The 24,113-nt window shown below is 43.8% G+C and overlaps 1 protein-coding gene across 5 annotated transcripts in view; it reads left to right on the top strand.

The window, feature by feature from the left end:
* The window catches only part of LNX2 (ligand of numb-protein X 2), a 93,814-nt gene extending 86,611 nt beyond the window's left edge, over positions 1-7,203 (top strand). For 4 of the 5 annotated variants that reach the window (XM_073340617.2, XM_073340607.2, XM_073340627.2 and 1 more), the window contains 2 exons: positions 2,042-2,200; positions 4,931-7,203. In XM_073340617.2, coding sequence (XP_073196718.1) covers positions 2,042-2,200; positions 4,931-5,066 — 295 coding nt within the window. In that variant the 3' untranslated portion in view covers positions 5,067-7,203. Of the gene's footprint in view, positions 1-2,041; positions 2,201-4,930 lie in introns of those variants that run through there. The other variant, XM_073340637.1, reaches the window with a different exon arrangement.
* The last annotated feature ends 16,910 nt before the right edge of the window (positions 7,204-24,113 follow it).

Genomic DNA, 24,113 nt, shown 5'->3' with positions numbered 1-24,113 from the left:
CTTACAAATGTAAATTTTTTTTGTTATATAACTGTACTCAAAAACAAAACAATATAAAACTTTAGAGCCTACAAGTCCATTCAGTCCTACTTCTTGTTCAGCCAATTGCTAAGACAAACAAGTTTGTTTACATTTATGGGAGATAATGCTGCCCACTTCTTATTTACAGTGTCACCTGAAAGTGGAACAGGCATACGCATGGCACTTTTGTAGCTGGCATTGCAAGGTATTTACGTGCCAGATATGCTAAGCAAACAGATATGCTCCTTCATGCTTCGGCCACCATTCCAGAGGACATGCTTCCATGCTGGTTATGCTCATTAAAAAATGTGTTGATTAAATTTGTGACTGAAATCCTTGGGGGACAGTTGTAAGTCTCCTGCTCTGTTTTACCCGCATTCTGCCATATATTTCCTGTTCTAGCAGTCTCGGATGATGACCCAGCACGTTTTTCATTTTAAGAACACTCACTGCAGATTTCACAAAATGCAAAGAACGTACCAGTGTGAGATTTCTAAAGGTAGCTACAGCACTCGACCCAAGATTTAAGAATCTGAAGTGCCTTCCAAAATCTGAGAGGGACGAGGTGTGGAGCATGATTTCAGAAGTCTTAAAAGAGCAACACTCAGATGTGGAAACTATAGAACCTGAACCACCAAAAAAGAAAATCAACCTTCTGCTGGTGGCATCTGACTCAGATGATGAAAATGAACATGCGTCAGTCTACACTGCTTTGGATCGTTATCAAGCAGAATCCGTCATCAGCATGGACACACGTCCTCTGGAATGGTGGTTGAAGCAGGAAGGGACATATGAATCTTTAGAGCATCTGGCACATAAATATCTTGCAACACCAGCTACAACAGTGCCATGCGAATACCTGTTCTCACTTTCAGGTGACACTGTAAATAAGAAGCGGGCATCATTACCTCCTGCAAATGTAAACAAATTTGTTCATCTGAGCGATTGGCTGAACAAGAAATAGGATGAGTGGACTTGTAGGCTCTAAAGTTTTACATTGTTTTATTTTTGAATACAGGTTGTTGATTGTTTTTTTGTTTGTTTTGGGGTTTTTTTTACGTAATTCTACATTTGTAAGTTGAACTTTCATATAAAGAGATTGCACTACAGTATTTTTTATGGGGGAATTGCAAAATGCTATTTCTTTTGTTTTTTATACTGCAAATATTTGTAATAAAAATAAACATAAAGTGAGCCCTGTACACTTTGTATTCTGTGTTGTAACTGAAATCAATACATTTGAAAATGTAGAAGACATCCAAAAATATTTTAATAAATGATATTCTATTATGATTAATCGCAATTAATTTTTTTCATCACTTGACAGCCCTAAGATATATAAATAAAATAATATGGCACATTTTTACCCAACAGATTTTCTCTTTGTGCATTTTTCAGTCATTTCTCCTTGTTTTATTACTACTTGTTTCCCTACTGTAGGTATTTCAAAGCCAATACAGCTACTCGAATGCAATCTGGTTTATTTATACTCTGCCTTTTGCGTCATCCAAAAACCTGTCATCTGATTGCAAAATTTTCATTACTGGTAGTGATGAACCAGGAAGAGGCAGAAAGAAAACAGATGGGTTTTCAGGTCCTAAATTCAAGATGGAAAATACTAAACTGACAGAAAAATCATCTTTCATTTTGCAAATGAAACACACTGGATATGAAAGCTGGTGGGGGGGAGGATAAATATAAACCCCCACATCATCATTTAGAAGTGTCACTTTCTAGATGTAACTGTATTTAACCAATAATTCCAACAATTCATTCTTTATGTTTAATACATTTTTACCTCCAGAGTTTTTTTGTAATTTTAAGCACGCGGTAGTCAAGATGGTTAAATATTACAAGATGATTCATCCTGGGAACACTTAATTACCATCCTTTACCCACCATTACCCCTTCTCTTTCACGCTTATTGCGGTGATGCAATAGAGCAAGTGTTGCACATAACATGAAAATATTTACATGGCATGTGTTTTTTCTCCTTCCACACTATAATCTCACCCCACAGCGGCCTACATAGCTGCCATGATGTAGTGCTACGGAGGAGCAATTTAGGAAGTTGGGGCTTTAGCATCGTTGGTGGATATGAGGAGAATCACACAAACCAACCTTTCTTCATTAAAACGATTGTTCTAGGAACTCCAGCATACTTTGACGGAAGGTTAAAGTAAGTGCTACTGCATTCTTTTTAAATGGTATTAGAAATTGGATGGACAAAGTGATGATAAGGCATATTGCATGAAGTGATTCATTACATTACATATAATCCTTGGAAAACTGACTAATATCCAGGTGTTTTTTGGGAGCTGGCCAACTCCCTAAAGCAGCTTGGCAAGTCTACTAGGTGCAGTGCTGAGAAGTCAGAAGGATTTTTGGCTGGGAGAAGTGGGATCAGTCAGAACTTGTGGGAGCATCTAGTCCCAGTCATTCTTCCTTCCCCCACCTTTCTTTGGAAACACGTTCCACCATCAGCCAGTGGTGCTGATCTGACCCATCTCCACCATCACCTCTACTGATTCCTTGACTCCTCCATTAGGCCAAGACCCAGCATAGGGGGGAAATGTCTTGCCCAGGATTTGGAGCCTAGAGTAGGGAAGTGAACATGTTGTATAATGCTCTCTGCCTACTTCGAGGAGGATTACAAAAGCTAGAGGACTTCATTTTATAATAGAGAAGTGGGGAAGCAAGTGGAGGAGAGGCTAAAGCAGTATCTAGTCAAGATCACTGTGAGAGGCAATCAACATGCAGGTTCCAATTTTCAAATCTGGCACTTTAAGAGGATCTGCAAATCGTGTTCATTTTGGCTGAATTTAGGGTCCCTCCAGATGCAGGATTTGAAATGCCTGTTAAAGCTTCCCTTGTTTGTAAATTGGACATTACAAAGGTTTGATAACATGAGTAGAAGATGGTACCATATTTGTTTTACATACAGGGTAGATATGAATCATGTGATGACTACAAAATGAGGAAGGCTTAATTTATTTTCAGAACAGCTTAATGCATGTTTCCAATGACATGGCGGTGACTAGAGGCCATCTTATGACTCAAATCATAGCAATAGCTAAGCTACTAAGAGTGACGCTGTGTGGTTTTCGGAGCTCTGTATGATTCTTGGAGGTTTACTATGCAATAATCTCTCTATTTCTATTTTGTTACAAATTAGCTTAAGAAGAAAATTCATTTTATCATTCTGCATGCCTTATTCCTGAGAATAGGGTTTCCGTGCTCATATGCGTTAAGACTGTATACCAGTATCCTAACAAGTTTTAAAGGCCCTTAAATATCAAATAAAATAACATTCTCAGGCTCTTAAGCATACAGTATTTTTGTTATATGATACTATAAGTTGCTATTTTTATTTTAATATACAATTACATTAAAAACAACTATATTAAAAGAGCATTGAGTTCTTGACTTTGCAACCTTAAAAGTTAGGAATTGTTCTCCCCCCTCGCTCTGCTCCTCACCACTCTGAGTCAGGCTGCTTTCTCCTACCCTGCCTATACAGGAGCAAAAGGAATATTGAGAATAAAGGACAGAGAATTCTGGTGTCCCCAGTATTCAGGAGAAACAATTGCAGGGAAATTACTGCTCATCCCCTGCAACGCAGTGCTGGAGCATGCTCAGTAGCCCTGTGGAAATAGAACATATACTGTCAAGTCACAGATGGGAGCAGTGTGGGGATAGAGGCCTGTAACCTAGCCCAGCTGTCCAGGGTTCAAGCCCTAGGGCTTCGGCCCCGGGCGGTGGAGCTCGTGCTTTGACTTTGGCTCCAGGCCTCAGCAACTCTAAGCCATCCCTGAGGTTGGCTTTTTAATTGGGTCCCAACCCACTTTGGGGTCCCAACCCACAGTTTGCAAACCACTTAGATAGAGCATGCTGAGTGCAGAAAGAATCTAAAGAGACTGTAGCTGGTAAACTCAAACAAGTCTCTACCAAGCATGTACAAACTGAGATTTTTCAGATGTTGATAACTTGACCAAATTCGGGCAAATTTTCACATGGATGGCAAAAGGTGCTTTCTCTGCCTAATTTTAAATCCCCGCTCCAAAGAGTGGGGACAGTAGACCTTCTCAACGAAATGGTTGTAGGAATTTTTTTAACATGGGCAAAACAATGTATTTTCCCTTAACCTCATTTTTGGAAATAGTTGAACCATTTTAGTTGAAACTTTCCTATATATACACTTTACCAGACTTAACCATTCAAGCTAAAGTTTCCCATGCCAGGTGTCTGCCTCAGAGAGAGAGAGAGTGTGTGTGTGTGTAACTTTACAAAACTTAGCCATTCAGGCTACACACACACACACCCCGAGGCAGACACCTGGCATGGGAAACTTTAGCTTGAATGGTTAAGTTAGGTAAAGTTATAAGCAACGGAAAACAGGGTCTTATGTTGGAAAGTGTTGAGCAATCTTCAGTATAGGTATCACTGCTTTTTCCAGCTACAATAAATACAAATCATATGTAAATGTGTGTTAACCCTATAAACATGTATATATATTTTTATCATATAAACATTTATATTATAAATCTGCATATATATAATTTTTTTATTATTATCCCCTACTTAGCCCCGGTAAATGATTACTTTTTCTCTCTCCCTCTCCCACTCTTGCATCAATCCTGGTAACTTTCTACAAGCAAACTCTTAAAGCTAGTGTTGGAATTACGCCAGAGCTGAACCCCAGGGGTTCAAGAATTCCCCATACTACTTAACAATGGGCGGTCAGACTTCATTTTTTTAATTGAATGCTTTTAGCTCTTGCAGCTGAACTTCAAGTCCAACAGAAACCTGAGGCCCTAACTATGAAATGCCATCTGTTACTCATTGTTGTGTTAGTTGTTGTGCACTATCATTGTTCATCAGCTGCTTTCCATTTTGTTTCCTTTTTTAGGTGTGGTGACATGATTGTCGCTGTAAATGGACTATCCACAGTGGGCATGAGCCATTCCTCACTAGTTCCTATGCTGAAGGAGCAGAGGAACAAAGTAACTTTGACTGTTGTTTGCTGGCCTGGAAGCCTCATATAGATTTGTAAAACAGCTTTGGTTCGAGCAGCTGATTTTCTACATGGCTGGAACAAAGCCTCCATTTTTTTTTTCTACTGATACAGCTGGTAATAAGCAGGGCCAAAAACTGCCACGTTCATTTTTTTAAAGGGGGGCATTCTCAACCTCTTTACTGTACCTATGTTGCCATCTTGAAACAGCCATATCTATCAAGTTTATTGTGCTCATTGTTTAAGAGCTGGCATATGCACATTAAGGTGTTATTGTCATTAAGCCTTCCCAGACAGTAATATTCTGACAGTAAGCAGAAGAATTCTGTGGTATTTCTGGTTTCTCCTAGTATTTTTTCCAAATTGAAACATAAAATGGTAAACTATGTACTCTCTCCTTGACAGAAGGTTCATGTCAGTAATGCAATTAAAGTCCTACCCGTTGCTGCTGTGAATCAAAATTGGTGTAAAAAGGAATGCATTTTTCATTGTTTGTAAATATTTTCAGTTTGTTCCAGTATGTTAAAACCATTCAAGGACTTGTCTTACTCAGAAGAAAGGGTTTGGTCCCATGGTTTTTGTTGCAGGTCATCAGTGTTCACAAAAGAGTAGGACAAAAGCCTGATGTTACTGGAATTTTTATAAAGTGCAATAATCGGACTCTTTGCTAGAAAACGATTTAATATATTACAAAGTTTGTATCCTATAATGCAAAGGAATATGGAAGTAATCAGTCAGAATGCTGGCAACAATAAAAATGCCTGGGTCACCTCTGATCGAACGGCCTGCTGTATTAGAGTTTACTTTCCAAATGAATGTTTTCCTATGTCAGAAAATTTTGATGAACATTTTTACTAAAACCATTTCTACAGTTTATATTGTGATTGTCAGTAGCTCTTTTTATTCTTGTGTAGAAACATTATTGTGACTCAACCTGTAAATCAGAGAGGTATTTAAAAAAAAAGAAGAAAGCTGTTTATGACCGTATACATTACCGTTTAAAAGCAAGGAGGTGTGGGACTCCAAGTGCAAAAGGAGCTGCAAAGTTTTACTTATTCTATTACTTGCTGACAAATGTCTTGGTATAAAATGCTGAAAAGATCTGTCTTGTATTTGAGAAATCATTTTTCTTTGGCAAATACTTGCCACTCAATTGTTGACAACTATAATATTTTATATCTTTTAATTATGTTTAGCATTTTTAAAGCAAACCTATCACTTGCAGGTTTTGCTTTGTTTGCAGGATAAGCGTCCTTTTGTAAAAGCACACCAACTAATGTGCTGATCTGGAGCAAAATCTGTACATTGTTAATGTTCTGCGTACTTGAAAAAGCGTTCCATTTAGAAACCAAGTTCAGAATCTGAACTAATTTATGAATGACCTCTCTATTGTAATAATGATGGTATTAATTATCAGCGAATGTATTTCATAATCACTGCATATTTCAATTGTGAAGCATGAACTTTATTTTCAGATTTAGCGGCTATACTATTGGGGCATATTATCGCATGTCACTGATTCCAGTAGCTTTGTTTAAAAAATAAAGCTACCATCTCTTGCAAAAAATGTAAAAGCTCTTATGACTGAAGTAGTTTTATTCCTCTCTGTGGTGTATGATGTTTGTTTGCTTTCACACTATCAGGACACAACTCAGTCGCCCATGCAGTATATTACTGTATAGAGAATATTTGTTTTTGAAGCAGTCAGAGGCTACATTTCTTTGATATCCCTAGCTGAGATGAGAACAAGTTTTGCCAACTACGTCTTTGCATAGCATTTAGGAAATATATTGACCAGTGTGTTGAATTTAAAATATTTCATTTGAAGTGACATCCTATTCAAAATCTGAGCAAAAATCACACTTTTACCCTTTTTTTTCTTTTGTATCATGAAAGCGTGGTTAAGCTTATGTTGTGCTATATGTTTTGTTCCACTGGGCAATAGCTTTTGATCACAATGTCTTGAGACAGAAACTTGTTCCGAAGGGGCCCCAATGTTTTTAGTGGGAGGGGGGGTTCTCTTATGATCTTGTGGTTAGTTTATCGGGTTTATTCTTCTGTGCCTTCTGTTTTAAATTATTTCAAGATTTTTTTTCAGATGTTGCTATCTAATTGTGTGGTATTCTTGAAGAATGAATGAAAATAAAAGTCCATTCTACCCATTTTAACTAAGTATTGTGTCTCTTTACAAAGAATGTATGTAAATTAATTCATCACCTTCAATTTAGGGATATATTTCTCTCTCTAGTTAATCACAAGTTACAGTTATAGAACTTTACAGAAAAATCTCAGAGCACATGCATAAGAAAATAGGAACATGAGACTCATCAGACTGGAACACCTCAGTTATCTGTCCCACTCGCATTCCAGCAGTGGGTAATGTCAAAAACCTTCAGAAGATGATGGAAAACCCACACATTCTAGTACTCTACCACCAGGGCAATTTCTTTCTGATACCAGCTAGTGCTGATCATCAGGAGGACCCTGCCATGAGCCAGGTTTGGCACAGGGAAACACTACCAACCTTGCTGAAAAGGCAGCTTTATTCCCTCAAGCAGGAGTCATTCTTTGTAAGGAAGGTGAAGAGCAACCTTTTAAAGATCTGGTTAAGCCCTCACTAGATGTGCTGGGCCAGATCCTAGATTGTGGTTCTTGATAGGACATGGCCCAGTAGATAGAATGTTAAGGAAGCCTTACACTGGATAAAAGATTACCTGAAAAAAGAAAAAGATCTGCAGAATTTGCCAATACATCAACTCTGGTGCATCTGTCTAGCGTGAAAGTGAAAGGGTAAGGATACTGATGTAGCTGCTGCATCTGAACACACACGCATCCATTCCATTAGGTCCTAGACCTAGTAATCTGTATACTTTGTCTTCCCATAAGTAACAGCCTAAGCAATCATATGGATCTTTAGCTAAGATTATAAAGCAGTTTATTTTGCCTTCTGGCATACTAGTGAAGCAAAATCTGCAGGTTCATGATTTCACTGGATCAACTTCTGTTTGAATCAAGAACAACTGAGGGAAAAATTCAATATCGCAAAACTGAAAGTTCTTGTAAAATGCATGCAAATGCAATGAAAATCTAAACCCACTTTCCAGATTTGTTGTGTCGCAAACAATATTGTAAACAAGGTAAGTTTCACCACAGTGGTCTTCACTTGAGTCTAGTTAAATACTGAGGATATTTTTCTCTTCATATTCATATTATGTGCCTGGGCCTCTGTCAAGTTCTGGGAAGCAATTCCAGACCAGTGAGGGGTTGTGTCACCCTTGCCCTGCATCCATAGGTGCCTTACAATGCCTCACTGCTGTAGCTCCCAACCTGGGATGCTCACAACCAGCCTACAAGCATGCAGATCACACCTGTGTGTCAGAGGGGTCAATAGCTCTGTCCCCAGCAGCCTGTTTACAGCCCCACTCTGACTTCCACCAGCCTCGGTTACTACTTGCAGGGTGGCCCCAACACACTCCCAATCCCCGGACAGTTTAGAGAAATAATCTGGTTCATTTGGTCCTCTACAGACACAGGAACACATCACAGTTTATTAACTTAACTGGTCTGAACACACCCTACCTTTTAAACACAGCACCAAGCTGGTTTTAAACTAACTAAATTTGTTAACAAAATATACAGTGGCTATAGTGAATTCAAGTATAAGGAATAAAGTTAAAACAGGTTACAAACAAATAAATGAAAACACTCATCTAAAAGTCTAAAACTTAATTTAGCAAGGTACAGGCCTTGTTCAAGATGGATTCTCTGACCAATGCTTCCTCCCAGCCATGGCTGACTTTCAGTCAAAACCTTCCACAAAAGTACAAAGTGCTGGCTTCCCTTGTCTCCTTAGGCTAAAGATTTTTACCTAAGCATGTTTCTCATCTATATTTACTTCCAAAGACTTAATCCTCTCTTCCCCCACTTGGTGGAAGGACCCATCTTTCTCAGCTTACAAGAGCTCTGGCCTCTTGTGTCTGTCTAGTGATGAATGCCAAAGATGGCTTCTGTCCTTGCTTATATCTTCCAAAGTTCAATTTCTTTATTTCAAAAGGCAGGATGACCTCATGCTGTTCTTCCCTTCCTATGGGTTTCCTGCCCTGTATGATTTCAATGTAAATGGGGCTTATATTGTTTCTGATTCCACCATGCTTAATTTACATAGGAGACAGGTAGATGGCTGTGACATTCCCTTGTATCTGGGCAGACTGTACAGCCTAATATCAGTGAATATCCACAACTCTTACATTGTGTTAATACCATACATTTCACAGTGATATTAATCACCAGTGTATCATTTTCTTTCAGAAAAAAACACACACTATACACTCTTATAATACCATAATATTGTACACAATCAGTTGATTCAGTTGCTTATCATAGAATATTAGGATTGGAAGGGACCTCAGGAGGTCATCTAGTCCATCCCCCTGCTCAAAGCAGGACCAATCCCCAACTAAATCATCCCACCCAGGGCTTTGTCAAGCCTGACCTTAAAAACCTCAAAGGAAGGAGATTCCACCACCTCCCTAGGTAACACATTCCAGTGCTTCACCACCCTCCTAGTGAAAAAGTTTTTCCTAATATCCAACCTAAACCTCCCACACTACAACTTGAGACCATTACTCCTCGTTCCATCATCTGCTACTACTGAGAACAGTCTAGATCCATCCTCTTTGGAACCCCCTTTCAGGTAGTTGAAAGCAGCTATCAAATTCCCCCTCATTCTTCTCTTCCGCAAACTAAACAATCCCAGTTCCCTCAGCCTCTCCTCATAAGTCATGTGTTCCAGTCCCCTAATCATTTTCGTTGCCCTCCATTGGACACTTTCTAATTTTTCCACATCCTTCTTGTAGTGTGGGGCCCAGAACTGGACACAGTACTCCAGATGAGGCCTCACCAATGTCAAAGACAGGGGAACGATCATGTCCCTCGATCTGCTGGCAGTGCCCCTACATATACAGCCCAAAATGCTGTTAGCCTTCTTGGCAAAAAGGGCACACTGCTGACTCATATACAGCTTCTCATCCAATGTAACCCCTAGGTCCTTTTCTGCAGAACTGCTGCCTAGCCATTCAGTCCCTAGTCTGTAGCAGTGCATGGAATTCTTCCATCCTAAGTGCAGGGCTCTGCACTTGTCTTTGTTGAACCTCATTAGATTTCTTTTGGCCCAATCTTCCAATTTGTCTAGGGCCCTCTGTATCCTATCCCTACCCTCCAGCGTATCTACCTCTCTTCCCAGTTTAGTGTCATCTGCAAACTTGCTGAGGGTGCAGTCCACGCCATACTCCAGATCATCAATGAAGATATTGAACAAAACCGGCCCCAGGACCAACCCTTGGGGCACTCCGCTTGATACCGGCTGCCAACTAGACATGGAGCCATTGATCACTAGCCACTGAGCCTGACGATCTAGCCAGCTTTCTATCTACCTTATAGTCCATTCATCCAGCCCATACTTCTTTAACTTACTGGCAAGAATACTATGGGAGACCGTGTCAAAAGCTTTGCTAAAGTCAAGGAATAACATGTCCACTGCTTTCCCCTCATCCACAGAGCCAGTTATCTCGTCATAGAAGGCAATTAGATTAGTCAGGCATGACTTGCCCTTGGTGAATCCATGCTGACTGTTCCTGATCACTTTCCTCTCCTCCAAGTGCTTCAGAATTGATTCCTTGAGGACCTGCTCCATGATTTTTCCAGGGACTGAGGTGAGGCTGACTGGCCTGCAGTTCCCTGGATCCTCCTCCTTCCCTTTTTTAAAGATGGGCACTACATTAGCCTTTTTTTCAGTCGTCCGGGACTTCCCCCGATCGCCATGAGTTTTCAAAGATAATGGCCAATGGCTGTGCAATCACATCCGCCAACTCCTTTAGCACTCTCGGATGCAGCGCATCCGGCCCCATTGATTTGTGCACGTCCAGCTTTTCTAAATAGTCCCGAACCACTTCTTTCTCCACAGACGGCTGATCACCTCCTCCCCATGCTGTGCTGCCCAATGCAGTAGTCTGGGAGCTGACCTTGTTTGTGAAGACAGAGGCAAAAAAAGCATTGAGGACATTAGTTTTTGCCACATCCTCTGTCACTAGGTTGCCTCCCTCATTGAGTAAGGGGCCTACACTTTCCTTGACTTTCTTCTTGTTGGTAACATACCTGAAGAAACCCTTCTTGTTACTCTTAATATCTCTTGCTAGCTGCAACTCCAAGTGTGATTTTGGCCTTCCTGATTTCACTCCTGCATGCCTGAGCAATATTTTTATACTCCTCCCTGGTTATTTGTCCAATCTTCCACTTCTTGTAAGCTTCTTTTTTGTGTTTAAGATCCAAAAGGATTTCCCTGTTAAGCCAAGCTGGTCGCCTGCCATATTTACTATTCTTTCTACACATCGGGATGGTTTGTTCCTGTAACCCCAATAAGGATTCTTTAAAATACAGCCAGCTCTCCTGGACTCCTTTCCTCCTCCTGTTATTCTCCCAGGGGATCCTGCTCATCAGTTCCCTGAGGGAGTCAAAGTCTGCTTTTCTGAAGTCCAGCATCCATATTCTGATGCTCTCCTTTCTTCCTTGTGTCAGGTTCCTGAACTCGACCATCTCATGGTCACTGCCTCCCAGGTTCCCATCCACTTTTGCTTCCCCTACTAATTCTTCCCGGTTTGTGAGCAGCAGGTCAAGAAGAGCTCTGCCCCTAGTTGGTTCCTCCAGCACTTGCACCAGGAAATTGTCACCTAAACTTTACAAAAACTTCTTGGATTGTCTGTGCACCGCTGTATTGCTTTCCCAGCAGATATCAGGGTGATTGAAGTCTCCCATGAGAACCAGGGCCTGCTATCTAGTAACTTCTGTTAGTTGCTGGAAGAAAGCCTCATCCACCTCATCCCCCTGGTCTGGTGGTCTATAGCACACTCCCACCACAACATCACCCTTGTTGCTCATACTTCTAAACTTAACCCAGAGACTCTCAGGTTTTTCTGCAGTTTCATATCGGAGCTCTGAGCAGTCATACTGCTCTCTTACATATAATGCAACTCTCACATCTTTTCTGCCCTGCCTGTCCTTCCCGAACAGTTTATATACATCCATGACAGTACTCCAGCCATGTGAGTTATCCCACCAAGTCTCTGTTGTTCCAATTACATCATAATTCCTTGACTGTGCCAGGACTTCCAGTTCTCCCTGCTTGTTTCACAGGCTTCTTGCATTTGTGTATAGGCACTTGCTGATCATCCTGCTTTCTCACTATGAGGCAGGAGCTCTCCCCTCTTGCGCTCTCCTGCTCGTGCTTCCTCCCGGTATCCCACTTCCCCACTTACCTCAGGGCTTTGGTCTCCTTCCCCTGGTGAACCTAGTTTAAAGCCCTCCTCACTAGGTTAGCCAGCCTGCTCGCGAAGATGCTCTTCCCTCTCTTCATTAGGTGGTGCCCGTCTCTGCCTAGCACTCCTCCTTCTTGGAACACCATTCCATGGTCAAAAAATCCAAAGCCTTCTCTCCAACACCATCTGTGTAGCCATTTGTTGACTTCCACAATTCGATGGTCTCTGCATTTCCTACCACAGGAATATTTGCATTTCCTACCACAGGGAGGATGGACAAGAACACCACTTGAGCCTCAAACTCCTTTATCCTTATTCCCAGAGCCACGTAGTCTGCAGTGATCCACTCAAGGTCATTCTTGGCAGTATCATTGGTGCCCACGTGGAGAAGTAGGAAGGGGTAGCAATCCGAGGGCTTGATGAGTCTCGGCAGTGTCTCTGTCACATCGTGAATCCTAGCTCCTGGAAAGCAGCAGACTTCTCGGTTTTCCCGGTCAGGGCAGCAGATAGATGACTCAGTCCCCCTGAGGAGGGAGTCCCCGACCACCACCACCTGCCTCCTTCTCTTGGGAGTGGTGGTCATGGAACTCCCTTCCCTAAGACAGTGCATCTCATGCCTTCCAATCGACGGAGTCTCTTTCTGCTCCCTTCCCTCAGATGTATCATCTAGTCCACACTCCTCATTAGTACCTGTGGAGAGAACATGAAAACAGTTGCTTACCTGTATCTGCATTGCTGGTACATGGATGCTCCCCTTTCTTCTTCTGGGGGTCACATGCTGCCAAATTTCTTCACCGTCCTTCTGTCCCCCCTGCACAGCCTGCTCTGAATCTTCAGAATGTTGTGCCCGTAGAAGCATATCCTGACGTCTGTCTAGGAAATCTTCAGTTTCTTTTATGCAACGCAGGGTTGATACTTGTTTCTCCAGACCCTGAACCTTCTCTTCCAATATGGAGACCACCTTGCACTTTGTACAGACAAAGTTGCTTCTGTCCTGTGGAAGAAAGACAAACACAGCACATCCTGTGCAGGTAACAACAGTTGAACTCTCACTATCCATATTACCTTCCTTCTAAGAGCTTCCTCAGGTGTTGTGGTAACTACTCAGAGAAGTCTGCAAGATGAAAGCCTCAGTGGGCTCTCCCCAGGTGAACTGCCAGGCAAACTCCCCCTGTTAGCCTCTCTGCTGTTCGCAGCTGACTGCTTTTTTATAACAGTCAGGCCTACTCAAGGCTCATCTGGAACAAAGCACTCCCAATTCACACTTTTCAAACAATCAAGCATCACTTGAGGTTCAGCCCCCCTGTCTTTATAGATCAGTAAACCTTCGTAATAGATTCTTCTGATTGTTATCCCCCAAAGTGAACTTTATTCAAGCTACGAGGACGGCAACATGAAGTCTGGTGGTGAAGGAAGCTCCATGCTCTTTTTTCCTCCACTTGAGTTGGCAGGAAACAGAACAATTTGCATTTCAGCAATCTCCCCTGCTGTCTCGATGGTCTTGTTTTTGCTTGAGATGGAAATATGGACCTTCATTTTCTTTGCCTGAATATCAGGCTGGTCAGAGAATCAAATCTACATTACTTTGCCAAAGATGGACCTGTTTAACAACTCCCTCTGATATACCTGGTTTACACATACTTCAGTCATAATTCCAGCATTATACACATCACCCAAGATATTAATGATCAGTGAGTTATTAGTTTTCAAATGATACCTCCCAAGGCATATTTTGTACAAAGATTATTACAATAACACATAGGGTGTGAGTACAGAATTGCTTAGTGCCCCAGCCTCTCAAGACTAAGAATTAGGATAGTACCTATACCAGCGGTCGACAACCTTTGGCACATGGCCCACCAGGGTAATCTGCTGGCAGACCGCGAGACACTTTGTTTATGTTGACTGTCCACAGGCACGGCCCCCTGCAGCTCCCAGGAGCCGCAGTTCACCGTTCCCGGCCAATGGGAGCTTCAGGAAGCAGCAGCCAGCATGTCCCTGCCATGAGGCATTTGGATACCATGAAAGTGAATGTGGTGTAAAACCTGCAATACTTCAAAAGGTATATTTTGGTGAAATACGGTTTTCTTGAGTACCTGAGTTCAAAGATCATGAAAGAGGAATGTAGTTCGACCAAAAGTGGGTCATACGCATCTTTTTATCTGCAAACTCTTGTCTATAGGTGGAATACTGGGCAATTTTTCTCCCTCCTCCTTGTAACAATCTTTTATGCACTTGATAACTGTTATGTCCCCTCTGTCTTCTCTTCTCCAGACTAAACAAACCCACTTTTTTCAATCTTCCTTCATAGGTCATGTTTTCTAGACCTTTAATCATTTTTGTTGCTCTTCTCTCGACTTTGTCCAATTTGTCCACATCTTTCTTGAAATGTGGTGCCTAGAACTGGACACAATACTCCAGCTGAGGCCTAATCAGCGTGGAGTAGAGTGAAAGAATTACTTCTTGTGTCTTGCTCACAACACTCCTGCTAATACATCCCAGAATGATGTTTGCTTTTTTTGCAACAGCGTTACACTGTTGACTCATATTAAACTTGTGATCCACTATGACCCCCGGATCCCTTTCCGCAGTACTCCTACCTAGACAGTCATTTCCCATTTTGTATGTGTGCAACTGATTGTTTCTTCCTAAGTGGAGTACTTTGCATTTGTCCTTATTGAATTTCATCTTATTTACTTCAGACCATTTCTCCAGTTTGTCCAGATCATTTTGAATTTTAATCCTATCCTCCAAATCACTTGCAACCCCACCCAGCTTGGCATCATCTGCAAACACTATAAGTGTACTCTCTATGCCATTATCTAAATATTAATGAAGATAATGAACAGAACCGATCCCTGTGGGACCCCATTCGATATGCCCTTCCAGCATGACTGTGAACCACTGATAACTACTCTCTGGGAACAATTTTCCAACCAATTATGCACCCACTTTATAGTAGCTCCATCTAGGTTGTATTTCCCTAGTTTGTTTATGAGAAGGTCATGCGAGACAGTATCAAAAGCCTTACTAAAGTCAAGATATACCACATCTACTGCTTCCCCCCTATCCACAAGGCTAGTTACCCTGTCAAAGAAAGCTATCGGGTTGGTTTGACATAATTTGTTCTTGACAAATCCATGCTGACTGTTACTTATCATCTCATTATCTTCGAGGTGTTTGCAAATTGATTGCTTTAATTATTTGCTCCATTATCTTTCCGGGTACAGAAGTTAAGTTGACTGGTCTGTAATTCCCCGGGTTGTCCTTGTTTCCCTTTTTATAGATGGGCACCATATTTGTCCTTTTCCAGTCTGCTGTAATGTCTCCCGTCTTCCATGACCTCTCAAAGATAATTGCTAATGACTCAGATATCTCCTCAGTCAACTCCTTGAGTATTCTAGGATGCATTTCATTAGGCCCTGGTGATTTGAAGATGTCTAACTTGTCTAAGTAATTTTTGACTTATTCTTTCCCTATTTTAGACTCTGATTCTACCTCATTTTCACTGGCATTCACTATGTTACACATCCAATTGCCACCAACCTTCTTGGTGAAAACTGAAACAAAGAAGTCATTAAGCATCTCTGCCATTTTCACATTTTCTGTTATTTGTCTTTCCCCCCTCATTGAGTAACTGGCCTACTCTGTCCTTGGTCTTCCTCTTGCTTCTAATGTATTTGTAGAATGTTTTCTTGTTACCCTTTATGTCCCTAGCTAGTTTGATCTTGTTTTGTGCCTTGGCGTTTCTAATTTTGTCCCTACATACTTGTGTTATTTGTTTACATTCAGCCTTTGTAATTTTACTGAGTTTCCACTTTTTGTAGGACTCTTTTTTGAGTTTTAGATCATTGAAGATCTTCTGCTTAAGCCAGTGTGGTGTCTTGCCCTACTTCCTATCTTTCCTACACAGTGAGATAGTTTGCTCTTGCACCCTTAATAATGTCTCTTTGAAAAATGGCCAACTGTCTTCAATTGTTTTTCCCCTTAGACTTGCTTCCCATGGGATTTTAGAATCAGGAATTGTAATATCTGTACAATTCCAACCAGGATTTTGCATTTGCCAATACTTGCCAGTCAAAATGTTAGAAAACTTGCACCAAGACTGAAGAAATGGGTGCTTCAAAGGCTCCAAAGCCGCTCTAGACCAGCATTTCTCAAATGCGGCCACCATGGCCGCATGCGGCCACCAGTGACTTTTCTTGCAGCCACAGCCCCCTGGGATGTGTTGGGGGGTAGGGGGGAAGGGAAGCAGCGGCCCCTCCCCTTCCCTGTTGTTCCTGGATGCACCGCCTTGGTATTGGCTGCTGGGGCTGCAAGCAGGGGTTGGGCCCTGTCCCTCCTCTGGAGACAGATGGGGCACAGTGCTGGAGGAGGAGGCAGTTGGTGAGTTCCCCAGGGGCTTTGGTCTTCACTCTTGGGGTGGTACACTCTGGCCACAGGGCTTCAGGCTCTGGCTCCACAGGAGCTGGCCCTGGGCTCTGGCCATGCACCTTCAGGCTCCATCCCCATCCCCCAGTCTCAGGGCTTCAGGCTCTGGCCCCCCACTGTCTCCTCCAGCCCCCCCAACCCCATCATTCCTGGCCCCTGCTGCCTACCCCCAACCCCAGATCCAGGTCTTAATTTGTCCCCAGGCTTGCCGGGGCTGAGTAAGTCTGCTGTGAAAAGTGATACTTGTATGTTTGTTTACTGCTAGCTAGTAAGTCTGCTGTGAAAAGTGATCTTAACAAACATACAAGTATCACTTTTCACAGCAGACTTCCTATCTAGCAATAAATACAGGACAATGATTTGGACATGTAAATGTGCATATTTATTTGTTTTTCCTAAAGCTAATTAAGTATTTTAGGAAAAAGTGTGAGAGTGGCCACTAGCAAGAGTTGGTGGCCGCACTCTGAGGCACCAAACAGTTTGTCCTGAGGACCCCTGCGTTAGGCACATCTAACCAAGTGGCCTGACTTCCCAAAGGGCCAGGTAGCTCCCACTGGCAATCAGCACTTCTGAAAAATCAAGCCACTTATTTATGTGCCTTATTCATAGATTTAGGAGTTTGACACTATGTACCCAGGTTTGAAAATCTTGTTTCCTACCTGTATTGGAACTAACAAATATCCTCCATCCTCACTTGTAAATTCTCTGGCTTTTTTTATTCTTCCTGCTCCCCATGAGAAAGCTAACATGAAAAGCAAGATACTCAAGTACAATGCTAAATAACTAAATGTATTTAGCTGTCCAGAGTCCTGCCCTCCACCTCCTTTTCCTTTTTAAGTAATATTTTGGGAGCGGGGACATAGCGTCGGTCCCAAGAAGAGCCGTCACTGAGGGACATTGGAATGTCACTAGTGCAGAGCAACATAAGGACTTCAACCACTTGCTCAAATATGATTTCCCTTTGAGAGCTCCCAAGCCTGCTCTGAGCCTTGGGGGCAGGGCCATGTAGTCACCATTTAATTTCGTGAAGACTAATAACCAGATCCCTTTGGACAGGGACTGGCACGGACAAAGAGCAGCAGCAAAGCCAGAAGATTATCTGGGGAGCCTCAGCAAGGCCACCTGTAGTGCAGGCAGATGTGCTGCTCCTCTCCTGGGGCTCATGCCTCCCACCACACACCACAGGCCAGTGTCTCCAAGAGCTCTCGAGTAATAGCTGAGGCTATGATGGCGTCCTCACCCCTTTCGCTAGATTCCTTTTGCCTGTGAGAGTCCCAGCTACAGCTCTGCTCTCTCCTTCCTCTCTCTCAGGTGATCGCCTGCTGCAGCTGCTCCCCAAAGGGTCCCACCTGAGCACTATACACATGGCTAATGCCTTAACGATCTCAACCCTAGAGGGAACGACAGGAGCCCATCCTTCCTCAGGGATTGGCCGATGGAAAAGTCCCACCCAGTTGTTGCTTCCGTAAATAAGATGCTGCCGACTGCATGGGCCACTCTTCCATCACTAGAAGGCAGTGTGGCCTGGGAGAGGGTGGATGTCCTCGTCCCCACTGAGAATACCCTGCTGTGCCCCAGTTTCTGGTCCTCTGCCTCTCGGGTATTCACATGCTGCACAGCTGCTGTTCCAGCCCCACACGGCACGGACTGGTTTATAAACAAAACCGTATTCATCCTTCACCCTCACACCAGGCTTCACAAGGTCTTTCTGGACCTTTTCCCTGGGCTTCATAGCACCTCCCTTGCAAAGTCTCCCACAGACCTTGCTCCTGGGCACCTGCCACAGCCCCCTCCTCACAGGGATGTCTGTTGGTCCATCTGGAGTTTTGACTGCTGCTCTTCCCTAGGTGGGCTGACTTCTGCTAATCTCTGTGGAGCACGGCCTGCCAGTTCTGTCCCAGGCCTGGTCTCGCACACGGAGCGAAAAACTTTGCACTATCTACCTGACAGATAGTCACATGATACTTGGCATATCTACACTACAATGTAAGCCTGGGGTTAGTGGGACTCGCATCAGCTGATGCTCATTAGAGAACCCAGGGCTTGAGCGTCTACACTGATTCTTAACCTTATGTTAAGAATTTTCTAGCCCAGGCTCAAATCTGGGGTTCTGGCACCCACACTGCAGCACGTAGACCTGAGTCAAACCAACCATATCTCAGACTCCCTAGCACCCTCCCGAAACATGGCTGCTCTCATCCTTTGAAGGTAGTGCTCTGTGAGAGACCCTTGCTGCCCTCCCTCCATGTTACACGCCCAGCCGCCAAACTAGCCTGCTGAGCAACCTGGAGGAGGCCCCTTTTGAAGAAGGTCTCTTGCTTGCGCTTTCACTCCTGTGTCAGGAAATGGGCAGAGCTTCCCTGAGGCACTGGTGGATGTTACAGCAGCATTTTCCAACCCACCAAAGGCACCTGAGAGCACTTTGGATGGAGCAGGAGGAAGCAGCAGAGGAGGAGATGTACCCAGGCATGGCCGACTTGCACTGGCTGATCTGCTCAGTACACAGTTTAGCCACTGATGCCCCTTCCATAGACCTGCGCATTTGGTGCAGGGCCACAAGCATAGTCTGGTGGAATCACATGGTCCTGCAGACCTGAGATGACCAGCAGTGGGTCCAGAACTTTTGCATGAAGAAAGGCACGTTTCTGGAGCTTTGTGAGCAGCTTGCCCTTCTCAAGGAGCATATGAGTACATAAACTGCTAAGGGTACTACTCCAGTGTTATGCAGACCTTCATGGATTACAGAGGGTGATTTATGAACAGCAACGTGAACTGCACTCAGAAAGTTCATGGTGTCAGGGCTTTTCGTTGATAGGGAGTCTATATTCATGGGCACTATTCCCACCAAATGACATTGTCATAAATGGAGTTACTGTCCCCACTGTTATTCTGGGCCACATGTACTCCTTTTTTGCCTTGACTTAAGAAACTGTACCTAGATTTTAGAGGCCCTGGCAAAAGACAGTTTAATTACACTCTCATCAAGGTGGTTGCTGCATGTGCTTTTGGTAGAAGAAAATCCTGTCGGAGGTGTATTTGTATTGCACTGTCATCAATGCTGTCCTCATTACTGTGGCTTGTTGCACTCTTCACTATCTTTATGATGCGAGAGATGAGCCATTTCCCCCTGAATGGACCTATGAAATCAAGGGACACTGAATCAGCACCCTCAGCCAGAAAGCGCATCCTCCACTGCTGGACTTGGATGCACCAGAACAACAGAAGTCAGGGGTGCTTCATGCTCCTGCATTGGGACTTGCCTGGCCCAGTGGAAGAGGGGAAATAATACCTCTATGAATGTGCTTGAGGGTGGGGGGAATGGAGCTAATTGATTTGGATGGGGTTAAGTGCTTGAGGAAGGTGGGGGCTTGATTATGAATGACGTGACAACTTATGAAATGCGGGTGGGGTGAGCGATGATGCACACTATGGCTTCATATAAGGAAGTTATTGATGTGTGAATTGCTGTACCTAACTGTCTAGAGGAATAATGGTTGCTTAGTAATTCCCAATTGTTCCTGAACATAGGTTTAGCTTTATTATTCCAAATCATGATTGTCTGATGAGCTACACTGATAGCAATATACTTTCTTGATGATATAAAATGCTTTACTTGTAAACATGTCATAACAGTACAACAGTCACCCATGTCTAGCTGCCATTACTAACCCAAACACCAGCTACAAAAGAGCATTTTCAAAGCAAAACAAAAACATGTCTCAAAAAGTGCAGACGTGGCAGAAACCCCCTACTGGTGCTATCACCTGGCCCTGTGTTCTCCTTACCCTTCTTTCCCCGTTTTCTGTGCACTTGATGTCAGGGGATGAGGGTGGAGGCATCTATAGGAGAGAGGGACTAGATGGAGGGCTGCAGGGGGTTTAGTTGCCCTGCTTAGCTACTCATGGGGCCCAATTGCATGGGCCACCCCATCATGGAGTTTTCCAAGCTGTCCCCAGCACATTTCTGGACAAAAATTCAAACTCCAGTCATACTTGGGGCAAATTATGTTGTCAGCTAGGGACTGCATAGATTGCCTCTCACTGAACTGTGCTAGATTTGGAAATGGAACCCATTCCCTCCCTCCACCCGCCCCCACACACATATACAGTGCTTACCGTTTCTAAGCAGCTCCATAGGCCATTGAGCGATTACAGAGTGGCAAGCAAAAAGCATGGGAATGTAATGTTATTATTTTTAAGAAACACAAATGGACCAAGCAAAAATCAGAGCCTTTCCAGTAACAATACTCTTTAAAGGTGTTCTTTACGGTTTGCATTTCCCCATCACCCTTCTGAACTCCATGTGGTGGGGGGGGGGATGGCGAGGGGCAATGCCAATGTTCTGGGATACAATCTACCATTAGTGGATATGCTGCTAGCCTGGGCTTCTCAGAACTTTTGCATTGGCTCAAAAAGCAGAAATCCCTCCCATTACTGTAGTAATAAACATTAAAATGGAGCCAGAAAAACACTGGGTTCAGGGGAGTGTCTGTCCTTTCCTCATCTTCTGCAGGCTCAGCAGCGGGCTGTTCCTCGGGGAGTGCATCAAACAGCTTCTCCGCATATTGACCCAGAATTTGTTGCTGATCCTGTTCCAAAGCGTGCTCTGGGACCAGTTTCAGTAAGAGAGTGACTTCATAGTCCTCACTCTGTACCTGTGGGTGGCTCCCATCGGTCCCCATGCTGGATTCTGGGGCCAGCAGGGCACCATTCCAGCTGACCAGGTCATCACGCACAGCGGTTGGCCCTGTACTGGGTGCAGTGCCCAGCATCCAGTCAAACTCCTCATAGAAAGAGCACAATGTTGATGTGTTGCCTGAGATGCTGTTCTGGTCCCTGATTTTTCAGTACTCACGCTTGGGCTGCTTAATCCACTCCCTGCACTGGTCACCAGTCCGGTAAGTTTATGACCATGAAGCAGCTCGCTTTGCAAAAGGCTAGTTCTGGTCATTCTCCATTGCAAACCCAGGAGGCGCGCTGATGGTGTGTTTGCAGCTCACTGGTCAGAAGACAATGGAAGGGTTAATGCTGAATCACTGAGCTGCTGCTGTACGGCAAAGGGGATTGGTTTTAGGGTGAGCAGATGTCCCAATTTTATAGGGACAGTCCCGATTTGTGGGTCTTTTTCTTATATAGGCTCCTATTACCCCGCATCCCTGTCCCAATTTTTCACACTTGCTGTCTGGTCACCCTAGTTGGTTTCCGTTTTCAATTTAGTCAACTGGAGATTGTTGGGACATAGAGGACAACGGAAGTTGGCCCATGGGATTGTGGGATACTGTTGGCAGACTCCCAGGACCTGAGTCAAGGGGGGCTGTGTCTACATTGCAAAGCAATAGGGCTCGAACCCTTGGTCACAGCTTCACCCTGGCTCGGACCCTCCTCACCTACAGGGTCCTAGGACCCAAGTTTGAGCCCGAGTCTGAGAGATTTGTGTGTAGATGGAAGTGGGGGTTGGGCTCAAGCCTGAGTCTGAGCCCAGACTTACACTGTAGTTTACACGTACCCTCAGGCACATTACCCCAGTCTGTCATATGCTCCTCCTGGAGCCTACACTCCCAAACCCTGCCCTTAAAGGGTGTATCTACTCAGCCTGCTGCTCCGAGCCTGCGTTGACTGACTTGGGCTTGCAGGGCTCATGCTACCATGCTTAAAAAACTGTGCAAACAGTGCTTTCATATTGCGGCTTGGACTCTGAAGCCCACTCTTCTGTCTAGGCTTTAGAATCTGAGCTCCAGGCCAAGTATCCACACAGCTAGTTTTAACACTGTCGTGCAAGCCCAAGGCTGCTGACCCAGGCTGTGTAGAAGTTCCTCCTCATGACAGCTGAGCTGGGGCTGTGCACATGCTCACAGGAGCCGCGCCCTGTAACAGAATACTAGGATTGGTCAAATATTTTCCATCCAAACTTTTCAGATTAAATGTTTCCTTCCAAATATTTTGGGCTCTTTTGACAAAAACAAGGCAAAACAAAAAAATACCAAAATGAGCCAAATTTCCTGGGTTTTCCTCTCCCTTTCCTCGTGTTCTTGGAAAAGGGGAAGGAGAAAAGAGGGAAGAAAAAGGAGAAACTCCAGATCTGCGCAGTTTTTAATAGTGTGGGTTTTGTTGAAAACTCTAAATTATTTTGCTGGAAATTCTGGGAAACCGGTTTTTGACATTTCTTTCTGGGGCGCAGCGGGTGGAATGGATAGCCAGGCCGACAGACTTCCTTTTTCATAGAATCATAGAATCATAGAATATCAGGGTTGGAAGGGACCTCAGGAGGTCATCTAGTCCAACCCTCTGCTCAAAGCAGGACCAATCCCCAATTAAATCATCCCAGCCAGGGCTTTGTCAAGCCTGACCTTAAAAACTTCTAAGGAAGGAGATTCTACCACCTCCCTAGGTAACACATTCCAGTGTTTCACCACCCTCCTAGTGAAAAAGTTTTTCCTAATATCCAACCTAAACCTCCCCCACTGCAACTTGAGACCATTACTCCTTGTCCTGTCCTGTCCTCTTCTACCACTGAGAACCATCCTCTCTGGAACCACCTCTCAGGTAGTTGAAAGCAGCTATCAAATCCCCCCTCATTCTTCTCTTCTGCAGACTAAACAATCCCAGTTCCCTCAGCCTCTCCTCATAAGTCATGTGTTCCAGACCCCTAATCATTTTTACAGGTTTCAGAGTAACAGCCGTGTTAGTCTGTATTCGCAAAAAGAAAAGGAGTACTTGTGGCACCTTAGAGACTAACCAATTTATTTGAGCATGAGCTTTCGTGAGCTACAGCTCACTTCATCGGATGCATACTGTGGAAAGTGTAGAAGATGCATCCGATGAAGTGAGCTGTAGCTCACGAAAGCTCATGCTCAAATAAATTGGTTAGTCTCTAAGGTGCCACAAGTACTCCTTTTCTTTTTGCTAATCACTTTTGTTGCCCTTCGCTGGACTCTCTCCAATTTATCCCCATCCTTCTTGTAGTGTGGAGCCCAAAACTGGACACAGTATTCCAGATGAGGCCTCACCTATGTCGAATAGAGGGGAATGATCACGTCCCTCGATCTGCTCACTATGCCCGTACTTATACATCCCAAAATGCCATTGGCCTTCTTGGCAACAAGGGCACACTGCTTACTCATATCCAGCTTCTCGTCCACTGTCACCCCTAGGTCCTCTTCCGCAGAACTGCTGCCTAGCCATTCGGTCCCTAGTCTGTAGCTGTGCATTGGGTTCTTCCGTCCTAAGTGCAGGACCCTGCACTTATCCTTATTGAACCTCATCAGATTTCTTTTGGCCCAATCCTCCAATTTGTCTAGGTCCCTCTGTAGCCTATCCCTGCCCTCCAGCGTATCTACC

Source organism: Lepidochelys kempii, chromosome 1 (assembly GCF_965140285.1).
Source record: "Lepidochelys kempii isolate rLepKem1 chromosome 1, rLepKem1.hap1, whole genome shotgun sequence".
In the NCBI taxonomy this organism is placed as follows: Eukaryota; Metazoa; Chordata; order Testudines; family Cheloniidae; genus Lepidochelys; species Lepidochelys kempii.
This window is presented reverse-complemented; position numbering and strand designations above follow the sequence as displayed.